The 16,628-nt window shown below is 42.8% G+C and overlaps 4 protein-coding genes across 9 annotated transcripts in view; 3 read left to right on the top strand and 1 right to left on the bottom strand.

Annotated features, from left to right (window-relative positions):
- Positions 1-8,776, top strand: part of LOC135803208 (uncharacterized) — a 29,693-nt gene extending 20,917 nt beyond the window's left edge. The window contains exons 3-5 of the mRNA XM_065316792.1: positions 4,822-4,921; positions 5,004-5,237; positions 5,675-8,776. Of these exons, the coding sequence (XP_065172864.1) occupies positions 4,867-4,921; positions 5,004-5,237; positions 5,675-5,796 (411 nt within the window). The 5' untranslated portion in view covers positions 4,822-4,866 and the 3' untranslated portion in view covers positions 5,797-8,776. The remainder of the gene's footprint in view (positions 1-4,821; positions 4,922-5,003; positions 5,238-5,674) is intronic.
- Positions 8,777-9,269: 493 nt separating this feature from the next.
- Positions 9,270-10,986, top strand: Rpn7 (regulatory particle non-ATPase 7). Its single transcript, XM_065299688.1, has 5 exons — positions 9,270-9,533; positions 9,595-9,946; positions 10,006-10,225; positions 10,280-10,557; positions 10,619-10,986. The coding sequence occupies exons 1-5, from the start codon at positions 9,389-9,391 to the stop codon at positions 10,791-10,793; spliced, it is 1,170 nt and encodes a 389-aa protein (XP_065155760.1). The 5' UTR covers positions 9,270-9,388; the 3' UTR covers positions 10,794-10,986.
- An 11-nt stretch (positions 10,987-10,997) lies between these two features.
- sturkopf (lipid droplet associated hydrolase sturkopf) lies at positions 10,998-12,301 on the top strand. Its single transcript, XM_065299700.1, has 3 exons — positions 10,998-11,098; positions 11,165-11,502; positions 11,568-12,301. Exons 2-3 carry the CDS (start codon positions 11,200-11,202, stop codon positions 12,168-12,170), a joined length of 906 nt encoding a protein of 301 aa, XP_065155772.1. The 5' UTR covers positions 10,998-11,098; positions 11,165-11,199; the 3' UTR covers positions 12,171-12,301.
- Positions 12,167-16,050, bottom strand: LOC135789684 (uncharacterized). Of its 6 annotated transcripts, none has more exons than XR_010547640.1 (4): positions 15,905-16,050; positions 13,142-15,839; positions 12,887-13,086; positions 12,649-12,773 (listed from the first exon to the last, which is right to left on the bottom strand). XR_010547640.1 is itself a non-coding variant. In XM_065299656.1 (4 exons), exons 1-4 carry the CDS (start codon positions 16,002-16,004, stop codon positions 12,771-12,773), a joined length of 3,006 nt encoding a protein of 1,001 aa, XP_065155728.1. In that variant the 5' UTR covers positions 16,005-16,050; the 3' UTR covers positions 12,649-12,770. The 6 variants fall into 6 exon arrangements, 5 of the variants coding, with proteins under 5 accessions (XP_065155712.1, XP_065155720.1, XP_065155728.1 ...); XM_065299656.1 differs by having other exon boundaries at positions 13,137-15,839; XM_065299640.1 differs by having other exon boundaries at positions 12,167-13,086; positions 13,137-15,839.
- Between the last annotated feature and the right edge of the window lie 578 nt (positions 16,051-16,628).

Below are 16,628 nucleotides of genomic sequence, written 5' to 3'. Positions count from 1 at the left end.
GTGTTAGAACACAGTAAAATGTCACCAAATTAGATCCACTGTCGCGTATAATCTATTTTTTCAATTACACAACGTCTACATGCAATATTACACCGAATAAAAAGAAAACGTGTGTTTCCATTGCACGATAAATAATATTTTCCGCTCGACAGCAAACTGAATTTCCGAGTACTCGTACGCGTTTAATAAATGCGCTGCGTGAGTTGCAAAATGTTGCGATATTTCAAGTTAACGCAGTCGGAAAAGCCTGCGAAAAAATATCAAAATATTATCAATAATGCACGTTTTTGTCCTCGTGCCAAATGTTTGATGTAACTCATACCAGCCACGCGCAAAAAAAAAAAACGCTACTATTTTTGGTTGCAGTGTTTTATTCGTTGATGCACGCCCCAGTTTCGGGAAAGAGTGCTCCCAACGAGCACTACATCCGACGGCGACAAATGTGTAACGACAGATCAGCGCGTAATGTGATTAATGCACTCCGGATTCGATTGCGATGCGATACACTACAGGCCGGCCCTTCGAGCAACGTGTTTAATGAATAATTAATTGCGAACTGAGCTCTCGCGGTAATTAAAATATCGATCTAATAATTCCAGCGTGTTTGGCTGATCCGATGACATCGAACTAGGAATTAACAACGAGAATTAATTTTATTGCAGTTGGAGAATTCTGATGTTGAGGGAAAAACTATTATGTGTATTTAAGAAGCAATCGCTTTGGCAAACTTCCTTCCTTCCTGCTTTGCGCTCCAGAAAACTGCGATGACACTGAGCGGGTATACGCTCGGCGATTATCTCCATCTTCTTCGGCATATTGGCGAGAATTTGAGACGTTACGCTATCGTCGCGGATGATCGCTTAGGTTTTTCCACACAATTTGCTCTCCCTCGTGTGGAGTTTTATTTCCATCGTCGATCCATACCGCAATGTTTTTTTTCATTCCCTGGACTTGTATTTTTCAATAACTTTGTTTTCACATCAAAATCGCAATTCGAAGATTTACTGTCAACCGAGCGTCTCGTAAATTAAACGTATCGACACATTCTATTTCGACATCGTCTGTAAATTAAAAGTTGGCCACTGAAGTCGTAAAAGTCACAACGACCAGCGTCATATATCATTTAGCGTGGAAAGAAAAGTTTGCGCGTCGTTAGCAATGACCATCATGTCCTGTGTGGCTATTTACGAGGCGACAGCCAAACAGATTTTTCCCTGGGATGGAATTGCTCTCTTCGGGACAAACTAGCAGAATGTGCCGAGAACTATTTTCATTAAATATTAATAAGCACCTCGGGAAAATTCCTTCTACGTTCAGGAAGAAAATGCTTTTTTAGTAAAAATATCAAAATTTGCATGTCACAATATTGTCTGTTGGATAATAAAGTGTATCTCGAATAAACTCTGCGTGGGATGTCATAGGATGATATCAAACAGCTGTTTGTGCCGTCGACATTAACATCAAAAGACGCGATTTTAGTAGAAAAGAGCTGGAGTGCCTCGAGGTGTTTATACCGTCGCGGTTTTATCATTTATTTCCCGAACAAATAATCTTTGTTGTCGTGGATGTACAAGTACACGCTTCTAAAGCATAGCAGTTTATTTTCGTTTTTACTATTTCTACAAAACAAGTAATTTTTCTTTACCTCTGATTATTAAATGATGATTTTTTTCAATATCGCGTGTTTGATTGGTCGGTTCGACGAGATCGCACACTCGTGCGATCACTGCGTAAATCCGAGAGATTTTCACACATTTTCTTTAAGTTATCCCAAAGCCGCACCAAATCCGCATGTTTTTCAGTCAGCGTCCTCCGCAAAGCAAAAGTCGCAAATCGCGTTCGGTGCGAATCCAAAATAGATCTCTTACATGACACGTAAAATCCTTTAATGTCTCTCGCCGGTTCCTCCGGTTCTGTTTGTTCTTCCAATTTTCGCGCTGCTATCGCCACCGCACTGCGGGCCGCCTGCGATTTTTCGCTCGCTTTTGATTAAATCTGCGCTCGAGCGACGCACGCATAGCTTACTTTTTTGATTTATCGCGGAAGTAAGCCGCTGGGGAGTGGGGGGGGAGGTGGTGGGGAGGCATGAATGCTCTAAAATGCTTTGCATAGTTTGCTTTTTTTCTCAGGCCGCCGGCGACGCGCAGATAGCTAAAAGTACGTCTGTTTGATATTCGATTCGCATCCGCGTGAAAATTCCGACTGTTTTTACTCGCAGAGCTTATCAGAGCCGGTTTTTTCGCCGTGGCATATTTGTCAGTCTTAAAACACGGTGTAATCCTGTCCTGGGAATGGTATACACTAGAATAGCATATGACTTTTGACCAGGTCAGGACGTAACTAAATATGTATGCTTTATTTTTGTTGCTCCGCATATGCGAGCGTCGATTTTTTGGCGCTGAGATGAAAAAATAAGCGCGCGGACGAAGGGTCACAACTTCGAATCATTTATAATAGATTTTCACCTGCGGCGAGAGCAAGCGTTTTCTTTGGCCCGTTCCAACGCAGCACCCCCCCCCCCATCTCCCGGTGGGGTGTCGAGGGCTTTCCGCGCGGCGTCTGTTGTATTTTATTTGCTGGCTGTGGTCGGTTGTTTCGTATTTTGACCGCAATTTGCAAATCCCTTACGTGCATACAGCCGCACACAACTCGTTTATCACTGTCGTTCGCGGTGCTCCACAACAGGATTTAGCTGGCTTTTTGCGTGCAACCACGCGGTAATGCGTAGTTTCTTTCTTTTGTGGTCCATTAATGATTGACTTAGCTGTGTGAATCGTGGAAAACTTCAACACAACAAAATTGCTAATTGATAACTGTACAAAAAAAAATTGTTTATTCAGGCATGGTTAGATTGCTGCATTGAGAGACTAGTAATAGTGGGGAGGGTTGCTGTTATCATCGTAGTCCATCTCCGGACACTGACTGGGGTAGTTATATGAACGGTTTTGATAATCTTCCCCGGGTATCTCCATGTTCCTATAGTGGATCCCAGATGCTGATGGTGTGACATAGTTGTATCGCACGATGTGTTTCTTCGTTGACCATCGATAGGGACCACCTGATGCCGATGAGTCTGATTGCGGGACAGGTGCGAAGCTCCGCGTTGACACCGTCTCTACCAGTTCCTCTTCCCTGCGTCGTTTGGGACATCCACTTCCGTTGGAGGAGGGAGCTACTGACCGATTGGTGACAACCCATTTCCGGTTGATTTTTTTGACGGTTCGTCCGCGTTCGTTGGGGTTATGTGGGCAGGGACTAGGGGGCCCCTTTGAAGTCACCACGCGGGTGATATGTTCACTCCGATACACCACACGATCACCTTTTTTATCGACGTCGTCATATACTGGATTCGGGTTGTATGCCATTTTAATGGGGGTTTATACAGCTTTTTCTATATCTAGAATTACGGAGAATTTTGTAGCGTGTAGAAAGGCTTTTTTAATCAGAACTAAATGACATTGGGTGTGAGGTGTTTGCCCCGTTGCTATGGAAACCTTTTACGTTGCTGTTTTGTTTATTTCGGATGACGTCGCCAGTGTTTCGCGGAATTGAAAAAACCTTTTCCGTGCATGAGAACGTTGTATACAGTATTTCTAATGCTCTGTTCAATTTTGGAAACATTTCTATGTGCGGGTTCATCTTCATCAGGTTCATGTTCTTCAAGGTGATGTTCTTCAGGTTTAGGTTCTCCATGTTCGTGGTCTTCAGGTCCATGTTTTCCATGTCCACGATTCTCAGGTTCATGTTTACCATTTGCATGTTTTTCAGGTCTGTGTTCTCCATGTTCATGTTCTTCAGATTCATGTTTCTCATGTCCATGGGTTCCAGGTCCATGTCCTCTATGTCCATGGTCTTCAGATTCATGTTTGCCATGTTCATATTTTTCAGGTCCCTCTTCAGGTTCATGTTTATCATGGTCTTCATGCTCCATAACCCCCTCCTCTTCATCAAGTTCTCTTTGATTGATAACCGTCGAATGCCAAGCCCCATCCGGGATCCTCTGAGGGTCATACCTGAAAAAGCTACCTGCATGCTCAACTAGAAACGTTGCAAAGTTTCCCAAAGCAATCATATGCTCGCCTTTCATATACTTCGAATCATCCGCCCAGCAAATAACAGGACCAATCATATACCCTAATTGCCTACTACCCATATGGTTAATATCCTCAAATTTACTAATCTGTTCCAAGAGTTTGAACAACCTCCAAAGAATCGATTTGTTTTCACGGGGCAAGGTTTCAATGATCTCTGTTGCTACCCGCAACTGAATTTCTGGATGGACTTCTGTGGGAAATTCAAGTATCCTTTTATAATCATACGATGGTATAAGCGGCTCTACCATCTCACGCAAGAACAGTTTGATTATTCCCGATGCTTCGTAAGCATCTTGGAAATTGGGATGTAGCCCTTTGTTTGCTTCTTCTCGTAGTATCAGTAAACGAGCTTGGGGAGCAGACCTCTGGAAAATATACTCCTGTTTTGCTAGTCTTGGATTGCTTGCAATAAGTTTCATGGCTTGTCTAATAACTGGAGGAATATCTTTCTGATAGTTGTGGAGTATCTCCGTGAGAGGCACTGAAAACTGTTGATATTTGGTGACTTTATAGCTGGGCTTTAGTGGCTTGTCGGTATGCCAGTGGTTCAGGGGTGGTTCGTATGTTCTACGCTTAGGTGGCAGGAATGTAGTGATCACCTCCATGTTGCATTACGTGTACACACAACAACAACAATGCGAATTAATTCTGATCACAGCCTTTACACACTAATTTATGACATATCGATTAATTAATACTGACATTTTGTGATTTAATATTGTTGCAGGAATTGGATTCACCCGCTGTTTCAATGAGCCATAGTTAAATCATAATGGACCTAATGTTTTTACACCTCATCTCTTCGTTGTCGTTTGTTTTTGTGCTAGGTGAGTAAAAAATGTGGTTTTATCTGGAAATACGGTGTTCATGAAAAAGATACGCTTGTATGATTGAGTATGTGTGTTGTAGTCGATGGATTCCCATCGCCACAGAGTGGAGCACACGGCCAGCCACAGGCCGGGCTTCCAGTGCCAACGACACCCTTGCCTGTCGGACTGGCGATGCCCACAGGCGGCATGGGTGTGGGTGTAGGCGGCGTGCGCCGTAACTGGGCTGGTTGGCGCGAGTGGCGGCGCGCTGATCCGACGCTCATCAATAGCCTGTGGAGGAGCAAAATGGGTAACGGCATACGTAAACAACTAGGTTGGTTTTTCTCCTCCTCCCCGGCAAATTATGTTTCCCAGGCCTGACTTTTACGCAACAACTTGTCATCATCAACTACCGATCGGACCATGCCAGCGATACATTTGGGGCACACGTGGGGCGGTGTTTTACATTTTCCGGGGGTACTTTCGTTGCTTTTTGGCTGTACAACTTTCGATGCCTTCCAAATGGGAATTGAATTTTTCTCTCTCTTTTGTTAGCAGCACATTGTAACCTCCTTAATTTGATTGCAACAGATAATGTTGACAAATGTCCAACTCCTCGTTGAACATCAGAAATTCGTATTTGGAAATGGCAACATGTGTTCCTTCCTCCTTGCGTCTCCTCCTCTCAGTTTTATTCTGTCAGCAATTTTCTTGCGCTTTGGAGTTCCCTCAATGCGCCCATTATTAATTCATGCCTTGAAACATGTTTAGGTAATGCCGAAGTGTACATAATGCTAGCGCTGCTGATTGGCCTGGTTACCGTGGTCATCGGCTGCTGGTTGAGCGACAACTGCTGGTCCCCGGAGCCAGAACACGTCGCAACGGTTGCCTGACGGCAGGCCCGCAACGCGTTACTAAACGCGCCGCCCTCTCTACCTTCGCTCGCCATAGTCGCCTCCACGTCTACGTCATCTTCATCAGAGCCCTCCAGCCCTGATTCAGATTGGCCCCTGGTAGACATCTCAGAGGAGGGTAAAGCCAACGGAGGGGAAGGCGCACTCGGTTCCAAAGATGGTCACTCCTGACGGCGCGCCTGCGGGCCGGACTCAACCGCGCCCGCTGACGACAATGATAATAAGGATGCCAGCATCACGGATGACAAGAAGAGCCTGCTGCTCTGCAAACAGAATTCGTTGCCAAATGGAACCCTACTGCTCCCAGACATCAACATCATCAGCGCCTCACCGTGCCCCAAACACAAAGATGGGATACGACCTGGTATCATGAAGCAGCTCAGCGAGGACTGCCCCAAACATAGTCTTGGAGGTGGGTTAGGTGGGGGTTTGCTCAGTATGTGCCCCAAACACAGCTCATTCGACGAGTCCTCTGGACACGTCGCTTATGTTAACGGCTTCGGCAGTAAACTGAGCCTGGGCGGAGGAGGTGGTGGTGACAGGGGCACATCGCCACCCCCACCACCCCCGCCAAAAATAGCATCGCCCAAGGGCGAGAAGGGTAAGGACTACTTGGTCTACGTTGAGCTGGCACGTGACTTTGACGTTCCTTGAAGCTGCTAGACGCCCGGCCCGCTTTCCCGCTGCCCGGACGCGCTTCATTTTGACACTCCCACCTCTTTCCTGCCGCGCCCCTGCGCTGGCCCTTTGTAAGTAAGATATTATGTGTCAACTATGCAGTCAATTACATGTAGCGAGGCGTTGTGAGTCGTTGGTATAACTCTGCACACACAAACACCCTGTATATATGCCCGTGCGCGCGAAATGGCGACTCATATCAATTAACCTTTTATGCCTTCTGTCTTTTACCGGCCGCCGGCGTCGCGGCGCCGGCCTCTTTTGGACGCGTTTAACATTTGCTGTGCCTCTTTCCTCTCCTCCGTCTTGACACTATGTACTTCTATACAGATTCATAACCACCAAATACACGGAATGTAGCGATGCGACGATGATGAAACAAACTTTCGAACGTTTTACCTTTACTACCCTGTAGTATCTTGACGAAAAACTTGCGTAGACTTGCTTTCACTTTGTGCACGGCGCTCACGGCGTCGCTCTTTGAGGAAATTTGTAAAGAACAAGACTGAAATGTACCCTGTAAACTAAAGAAATGAATAATACAAGTATTAAACAAAAACCAACTAAATGAACGTATAACATATAAACTAATAAAGGAATATTCTAAATATTATCGGAGGACGACGTTCCTAAAACGCGAAACGACGTCTTAAAACCGCTCAGTTAACTTGCTCGATTGATTGGTGAACAGATTGATTTCGACGGCCTAATTAAATATATGATTAAACTATTTTTAAACGCATGTATTTATTACGAGTAAATTAAATTAAATTAAACACGGAAATATAATGCGCATGCGTTGACATTATCCTTTCTAATCGGTCTCAACATATATTGAAGAGAAACGCGTGTCTATAGTTCTGCACCTTCTACTGCATACTTAGCTCATCTTAGTCTAGCAATTAGCCGATTTCGAACGTGTCGCAAGTGTAAATAATGTTACCCCTCGAAATCCGCGCCGCTCGCGCCTCCACCATTGTACGTAGAACATGTAAAATACTTGCTAAATGTAGACGAATTTGTTAAGGTTGGCGTGTTTGTGTATTTGCTGCTTGGTTGCGTTTTTTGCCATGATGATGATGAAGATGCCGAAATCTCTCACTCACATTGAAACGATGAACAATTGCTCAACTACATAAAACCCATTCGTAAAGCCCGCGCGCTGAATACGTGCACTCACACGCAACACGAACGTAAAAATAAACGCGAAAACCGACGCGCTAAATATAGTCATTTGTTCGAGAGATTGCGATATTTATCCTAATTACTCTATGAAGTTCGTTCATCATAACTTATTGAAGAAATGATGAGTTTTTCACGGTTTTAAGATGCAAAAAGTTGTAATTTAAACACGGAAGTACTTTAGTCACGGGCTTTAGTCACGTGGTGACCCTTGGAGAATTAAAAAAAAGTGGAAGTAATACGTGGCTAAACATTGTTAAACACTCGATTGATTAACCTCCTCGTGACTAGAACTCCCCTTTAGCCACTTGATGAATTTTCACTGAGCGAACTTCATAACCCACCTAAACGTCTGAATGAATGTCCCCCAACGCAAAACCAACTCAATACGAAGTGAAAAGAAGCAGTAATAACAATGAACAATCACTACATGTATGGATAAAGTCATACTTATCACTTACGTGCGGCTACGAATTGTACTACCTAAGCTGTCAAAAAAAAACTTAATTGATTATCCACATTATTACTACATATGAATATGAATAATATACTACTAATTAATAACTAATATATGCAAATAGTGGGAACAATGTTTATCAATTAACGTAAAATCACCTATTCGATTGTCATACCACTTCTGGGCAGAATGTCGTCATTTGTACTGTATTGTATTGTATCGGCCGGAGAGTACTGTAAACTTTCAGCGCCACATTTGAACGTACTCGTAACATATAGAGAAATATCCACACACACATACACACAACACAACACAACACAACGAGCAGCGGCAATGGAAATTCGCGGACTGGAGTACATATTTAATAAACAGCTAGCGTTTACATAATAAATAAATGACAAAGCCAGATGCAAGGTGTATTCAATTGCCGAATACATTTGTCAAGCATGTATTTAATGTTGACATCGAATATACAACCATATACATAATGTAATATTGTATTAGTTAGTAACTAATTATACATATTGAAGATTTTTATGATATGCTCATTGATGTAAGACATTATTCAAGCAGTATTGTTTTATTATATTGAAATCATTAAACTGGTAAATAAAAACTAACACTACAAAGTTTAATCCTTAAGCAGAGACTCAATTCTTTCATAAATCCGTTTAGTAGCTGCACATCTTCTGTTTTTGCTCTCCTGGAAAATTTTACCTTGTAAATGTTGTGGTTTCGTGTAGATTTTGAACGATTGAGAGACTTGTGTGATGGTTACACGGATGAAATGACACAGGGTCCTCATGTACCTCCGATTGGGTTTCATTCCAGAAATTTCATCCTTGAGGAGATTCATTCTAAGGAAAAAGATTAAAATTTTCCTAGAAATTTATTCCTGATTTTAATGCTTTCCTCATACCGCTTTTCAAGGAATTTCTTACAATTCCTTATGATCCTCAATGGGTTTACTCTGATACAGTTGAATTTCTGCGCGCTCAACTGTGATTTTATTTACAAGTTTGTTTATTGTTATAAATATAAATATTAATCAAGAATCGGTGTACGTTGCGCCATCTAGTGGCGCTGGCACAAATCACCTGACATACTCTGTGCGTTACAAGCACGTTTTGACAGCCGACGATCCAAATTGTTCGTCATCTTCGCTCAGCGTTTCCCATCGTATTCACACATTGGCGGCGTCCGAACCCAGCAGTTCGTGTTTTGTTTCCCGTCAGCTACAGTACACCATCCACGATGCCGTTAGAGAACTTAGAGGATCAAGGGTTAGAAAAAAACCCGAATCTTGAATTGCCGCAGCTCACGTTTCAACTCACGCTGCCTGAGTTTGCCCAAGACAAAACCATCCAACAACGCATCTTAGATGCCATCAAAAGGGATGGTAAGTTGTTTATTACTTATAATATAATACAATACTAAACAACAATTACTTTATCGGATAGATATGGCGCCGTGGTATGAGCTTGTTGCCAGGGATCTGAATTTAAAGCTCGACGTCGCGCTCGTCAAACGCATGAAAACGAAGAATGATGCTCTTGTGCAATCCCTCAATGAAACCATAGAAGACGCAGAGAAGAACCTTGGTGAGATGGAGGTCCGAGAGGCATATCTCAAGAAAGCCGAGCATTACAGCCGCATTGGTGACAAAGATAATGCGGTGACGACGTTCCGACAAGCGTATGATAAAACCGTTTCGCTTGGACATCGTCTTGATATTATCTTCCATCTGATTCGTATTGGTTTCTTTTTCATGGACCATGAACTTATAACCAAGAATATTGAGAAAGCAAAAACGTATGCGACTTTTCCCGGCTTTTATTCTAATATTTCATGAAAAAAACAAATTTTTCTAGGTTGATCGAAGAAGGTGGTGATTGGGACAGGAGAAATAGGTTGAAAGTCTACCAGGGCGTCTACTGCATGATTATTCGTGACTTCAAAGCCGCTTCTGGTCTATTTCTGGACACTATCAGCACGTTTACTAGCTACGAACTCATGGATTACAAGACTTTCGTTCGGTACACCGTATATGTTTCAGTTATTAGTTTGCCTAGGAATAAACTACGTGACCAGGTAAATCTCCACTTAAACCTGCTTAAAAATTATTAATTTTATTATGCGTGATAGGTGGTTAAGGGTTCTGAGATCCTCGAAGTTCTGCACTCGGAACCATTCGTTAAGGATTACTTATTCTCGCTGTACACGTGCCAGTACGGCGAGTTCTTCAGCAAACTCTCACAGGTTGAGGATATTCTCCGTCGTGATTACATGCTGCATCCGCATTATCGTTACTATGTGCGTGAGATGCGTATTCTTGCATACACGCAGCTGCTTGAATCCTACCGGTCCCTGACGTTGGAATACATGGCAGAGGCGTTCGGCGTCAGTAAAGCATTCGTAGACAAGTATTCCACTGACAAATACAACATTTGATGTATTATTCTAACTGGATTGTTATTTTCACAGGGAATTGTCGACGTTTATCGCGTCTGGACGTCTCCATTGCCGGATTGATCGCATCGGTGGCATCGTTGAGACAAACCGACCCGTGCTGAAGATCGCACAGTTTCATGGCGTTGTCAAACAGGGTGACTTACTACTTAATCGCGTGCAGAAATTGTCAAGGGTTATTAATATCTGAAACGGCACTGTGTGTTGGCGCCGTTACGTATTATGCATAAATCATGTACTCGTGAAAGTTCTTAGCTTTTCTTTTAATTTATCTGGTCTCTCATCTTTTTTTTTATTACAATTGAATGAAGGTTTATATCTAATTAGTTCTATGATCGTAGAATATCATTGAATCAGTTTCACGAATACAATCTTATACACTACACACTACACAATAAAGTGTATGGTTTTTTTGTGTCTACCTGTTTCCTACTTGTTTGTGAGAATATCGACTTTGTAATTTACTTTGAAGGTTATATTCAGCTACATGACTAGGTATTTTGTATACTTTGTCTCTAAATGATTATAATTATCTATTTATTTATGTAACTACTGTTCCAGTGAGTCAGTTGTGATTCTGTAGACATTCCGCAAACATGCGTGCTGCGTTTGTAAAGATAAATCAAGTTCCTACGCGGGTTGCCTGCTGGGGAAAATGGATAGAAGAATCATTCAGCGAAGATGATTGTAAGGATATAGTGCTCATGATTGCTGGGAATCCAGGTATCACTGGGTACTATGAGCAGTTTCTGCAGACTATTCACCAGGAGACAGGGTACAATGTCTGGGCTCTTAGTCATGCAGGTCATGAAGATCCACAATCGGAGAGAATCATGAAGATGCCTCGGTTGGAAGGTAATTCGGACTTGTACAACTTAAAAGGACAAATTGCTCATAAAGTAAGTGATATATATAGTAGATTAGTGTTTTTTTTTTGTGTTCAATTGCATTGTATTTGTTTTAGATTGCATTTGTAAAACAATATGTGCCCTCGGATGCAAGAGTTCACATCTTGGGTCATTCCATTGGTGCATACATGTGTACAAATATGCTGGATGATCCTAGAATTCACAAAGCATATTTACTCTTTCCAACTATTGAAAGAATGGCAGACTCGCCCAACGGACGCTTTTATGTTCGTTTCGTGCAACGAATTCAAACTATTTTACTTATCCTGTCATATTTATTCTCCCTATTGCCGCAAATAATTCGTAATTTAGTTGGAGTTGTAATACTGTATCTAGGCGGGTTTGATCGCGCTTTTCTACAGCCTATGCTAACATTAAGTTCTCCTAGCGTCGCGCGAAAGGTCATGTTTCTTGCAGATGATGAGATGGCCAGTGTGAGACAGCGTAACGATGCGTTGATCAAAGCTCATCAGGATAAGATTGTTGGTTATTATGGGCAAACAGATGGTTGGACACCGATTAAATACTACGAGGACATTCGCAGGGACATCCCTGGTGTACAGGTCCAACTTGCAAGCAAAGAATTTGAACATGCGTATGTTTTAAAACACAGTCGGGAAGTGGCGATGGTTATATCAGATTTAATTCGGGCAAATTAGGTTGATTTATTTATTTATTAGAACATTCCTATAGAATAGAGCAAAGCATCACACTATACATGAGATTAATAATTTACTAGGCGTCAAAGGTGTTTGTTTATAGTTGAAATACAGTTTTATTATCTTTGGAACCGGTTTATCCTTCTATCAAAACCGTCCCGGTTGTTTGGAACACTTCTCAATCCATTACCTTGATTTAGTCTTCTATCAAAACTGTCTGAAACGCGTCGTGTTGGTAATTGCGGTGTGTGTTTTATTGAAGATTGTTGTTGGTACGTTGCTACTGGTTGACTTGACCGGTAAGAGGGATAAGTTTCCCCGTATGAAATCTGTTTATACTCGGTTTCTTCATTGGGCTGTAACCACCACACCAAGAAGATAATTCCGCCTGCTGCTAGCAGGAGGACAAGCGCAGGTATGAGAAATGTTTTGAAGAATTTATATTTCTGTAGGTATTGAACTATATAGAGGAATTTTGATAGAAACTTCATGATTATCATTGGTAGGATTCCAAACAGACCCATTCCATGGAATGTATCAGCCAAGCCATGCTCCTCACCGTATTTATAACTTTGTGCGCCATAATTGTCCCCGTAACCATCACTGTCGCCATAATAATCATTAGTGAATTCAAATTTACCGAAAATAATTTCGATGATTTTTGGAAATGCTTTCTTCAATTTGTCTAGTACTTTATCAATAATCTTTTCGAATACCTTATCGAATACATCGGACTTCTTATCATCTTTCTTCACTTTGAATAGTTTTGTTTCTTTGTTCTTGCCGTAGCCGTCGTCGTAACTGTCGTAATTATTGTAACTGTCGTATTCATTACTCCTGAGTTGTGGAGCTGGTCTGAGTAGTTGTGGAAGCAGTGGTTGATTCAGACGCTGTCGTTGTTGGTACATCCGGTGATCTAAAAGAGCAAGGTTTGTTATCAAGAGAGCAACGCGCATTATTGCGTACCTAACTGTTTTCTTACGTCTGCAATCTTCGCATTGATGTCGTCAAACACTCGGGGAACTTCTGGTTTAGGGTAAACTGGTGGTGGTTCTGCTTCAACCATGTTGTTCTCATCGTAAACACCGAGGATATTCCCGAGGAGTGCGCCCAGAGTGTTGATAACCTCTTCGTTGCGATGGATGGCAGAGTGGACATCTATACCACGACGTTTTCGGTAATTTTGGTAACTCCTTGCTGCTGGGGGATGTTGGTATTCTCCTTGAGGTTGTGTTTCCGCTTGGGGTTGAGCTGGAGCTGCATAAACTGCAGGTGGTTGTGGTTGGGGTTGAAGAGGAACAGAATGCGGTTGAGTTTCTTGTTCCGCTGGTGCGGAATAGCTTTGACCTGGACCAGGCCCTGCAGCAGCTGGTGCGTAGACATCAGAATGTGGGGCAACGTAAGCTGTTTCAGATTGGGCAGACCCTGGACCACCACTGTAAGGTGTATCCTGTAAAGTGTTTACGACACCTTTCAGTTCGCTAATCTGCTTGTTCAGATTGTACACAATTGCTTTATCTTCAGGTTTCTGTACGTATTCTGGTTTGTTAAAGGTATTGATAACACCTTGCAGTTCGTAAATTTGATTCTTTAGGTCTGTTACTGAGGCAGGGCCCAGGTTGTTAGACGTTGGTTGATTTTGATAAGATTGAGCCGCGCCTGGCGTTCCAGAATTTTGTTGCGGGTGATAAGAGCTACCAGGAGACTCTTGCGCCGCGGGAAAAAACGATTTATAGTTGGCCACACCAGCGCCCTGATAAGAACCAGCACCTGATGCAGAGGCGGTAGCACTACCAAAATATTTCGAAGAACCATATGATCCCGAATTAGCTATATTTGCAGGAGACGCGTAGGAAGCACCTCCTTGATAACCAGAATACACAGGATATCCACCATGATAACCTGCATAACCAGGATAAACAGGGGTCCCGAATTGATTTGTGGGAATGTTGCTGTACATGTCTTGATTTCCATAGAAGTGGTCTGCGTTTCCGAACATAGGACCGTATTTGTTTGGTCCGTATGATGGACCACCTTGCCCAGCACTTGATCCATGTCCGTATTGCCCAAAACCTTCGTGAGCATAACCTGAAGGCCCACCGGCACCATAGAACCCACTATCTGCTTGACCAGCTGCATAGGTACCTCCTGGTCCTATAGGTGTGACATGCCAATGAGGACCAAAGTCTTCTCCATGTCCATAACCATGTCCCTGGCCATGTCCAGATCCATATAAACTATGTTCTGAGTCTGTACCTCCTCCTAAATCACCTACATCAGAATAATCACTACCCCCTCCTGAATTACCCTGTTTCATTGCCATGATACGCCTTCGAAGTGCCTTTATCTGCGCCTGGGATAATTTCCTTCTTCTGTGAGGAATTCCACCTCCGGAACCACCAGCATTGATCAGTTTTTCAATGGTGACATCTAAACTTCCATTCTTCTCTTCCAGGTCATCAAACAGGTCATCGTCATCTGTGCTTAAACTCTTGATACTTTTCTGTAGGGCCTTTAATTCGTCTAGGACCTCATCATCATCCAAACTTTTACTCTCAGTTTGCTGATTCTTCTTCTTGATCATCTTTACCAGTAGACGTTTCAATTGTGCATTATCCCCTAGATCACTATCATCCGATTTACTCTGAATGGACTGGCTTGATGAATGTGTCAGTTGTCTCTCCAGGTTCTTGAGTTGGTCTTCCAACTGCTGCTTCTTTCTGCGTTTCATCTGCTTTTCCAGGGTTTGAATACGACGTTGTATCTCATCATCAGAATCAGAGTCGAGTGATTTAAGAAGACTTTCAACAGAAGAGGTGGATTTTTCAGGAGTGAGTACGCTCAGTAATGCGTCTAGTTCATCTTCAGAAGCTCTTTCGGAAGCTGAAGCAGATCTTCCTTGTGTTTGACTTAATAGAGATCCATTCTGGTTGATTGCGAATGGAGGTTGTCCGGAAGGTGGTCGCATTGCTACCACTTCAGTATTACCACCAGAGGTAGCAGGTTGATGTTGCATATTTGACAATTTTTTCTCCAACAAAGAAAGCTCCTGAATCATCTGAGTGATATCCTGTGAAGCTTTTGGAGATTCTGTAGTAGTGGTGGTAGTGCTTTGCTTCCTAACAGCTTTCATCTCTACAAGGACACCTTGTAACAAGTTCTTCAAATTGGTTATCTCCAATTGTTGCTTATCCAATTTATCCTGCACTTCTGCTTTATGCGTATCTTTAAATTTTGAAATCTCCGCTTTGGGTTGAGCATTCTCAATCTGATTCTGAAGCTTCCTCATTTCATCTCGTAAAGTATCATATTGTTGATGCTCACTGGTTTTTGAATGGACCACATCTGTGTCCACATGTTTCTGAGCAGGAACATCAAGGGAATTTAAAATGTACCTTTGATCTTTGATGACATTAACGAGGTCTTTAAGTTTTGCAACTTCTCTCCGAAGCTCCCGAGCTTCATCAGCATCATCGGATTCGGTAACTCGTCTGGGCATTTCCAGGAGGTGGTATTTGTCGATACACTTTTGTTTTTCCTTTGTCAGAGTGGACTTGATCAGATTCTCAATGAACGCATCGTCGTCTTCGATAAAATTGTTGTCTGCATCTCGTTTGAGGCGTTTTAGAAGCAAATTGCATTCGCGTTCTGAAATTTTAAGAATGTTACCTGGTTTTGAGGTCATTAACCTTTCGCAAACAAATTTAGTTTAACTTTTATGCAGTTGTTAGTACCTTCTGGGTTTTTCTCCAGAGATCTGGCATTGCACTTATTGGGGACCAAATTTAGGAGTACTATTAACGTAAATACAAAAAGTCGAGACTTAGAATCCATGATTTAAGACTTAGAAACTCTCAGAATTAAAAGCAACTTATCGACATCATCGTCATCAATAAACTAATTTGCCAACGGCTTGATCACAAACGGCGAATAACGTTTATTCTGTCCACAATGCATTTTTTTACTTTTTAAAATTGCGAACGTAGCTGGAATGTCAGCGACAATTGGAATTGCATAGCAAGCAAAATCACAGAATTTGACCCAAATTTGCAAGCGATATAATTCAAACCATTGCATTTATTGAATATTCAAAGATTTGTTTATGCGCTAGTGCGTTTGCGCAGGTCACACCAGGAGGCAACCACGCCGCCCCACAGATCGTCTCCAGCCTCCGTGTTACGGTCGGCGAGCATCGGCCACGGCCGGGGGCGCGCGCGCGTCACCGAATTCACGATATCGACGCGCGACCCATTGTGTTGCGCTCCTTCGTTGGCGGCGCGGTTGCGGCCGGAGCCCGCAGAGCGCGCTGCCGCCGCCGCCGAGCATAACGCGTGCGCCCCTCTGTTCGGTGGACTCGAGCACGGACGTACGGGCTCCGACCACCGACCGGGCGTTACTGACACAGAGAAAATCTAGGTGAATGCGACTTGGCACAAGTTTTAGGAATGAAAACAACCC

Source organism: Atheta coriaria, unplaced genomic scaffold (assembly GCF_025399875.1).
Source record: "Atheta coriaria isolate IRGN ID8LTWV9N9 unplaced genomic scaffold, Caltech_Dcor_3.1 hic_scaffold_1_pilon, whole genome shotgun sequence".
NCBI lineage: Eukaryota > Metazoa > Arthropoda > Insecta > Coleoptera > Staphylinidae > Dalotia > Dalotia coriaria.
The sequence above is the reverse complement of the archived record's forward strand: the minus strand, read 5'-3'. Positions and strand labels throughout refer to the sequence as shown.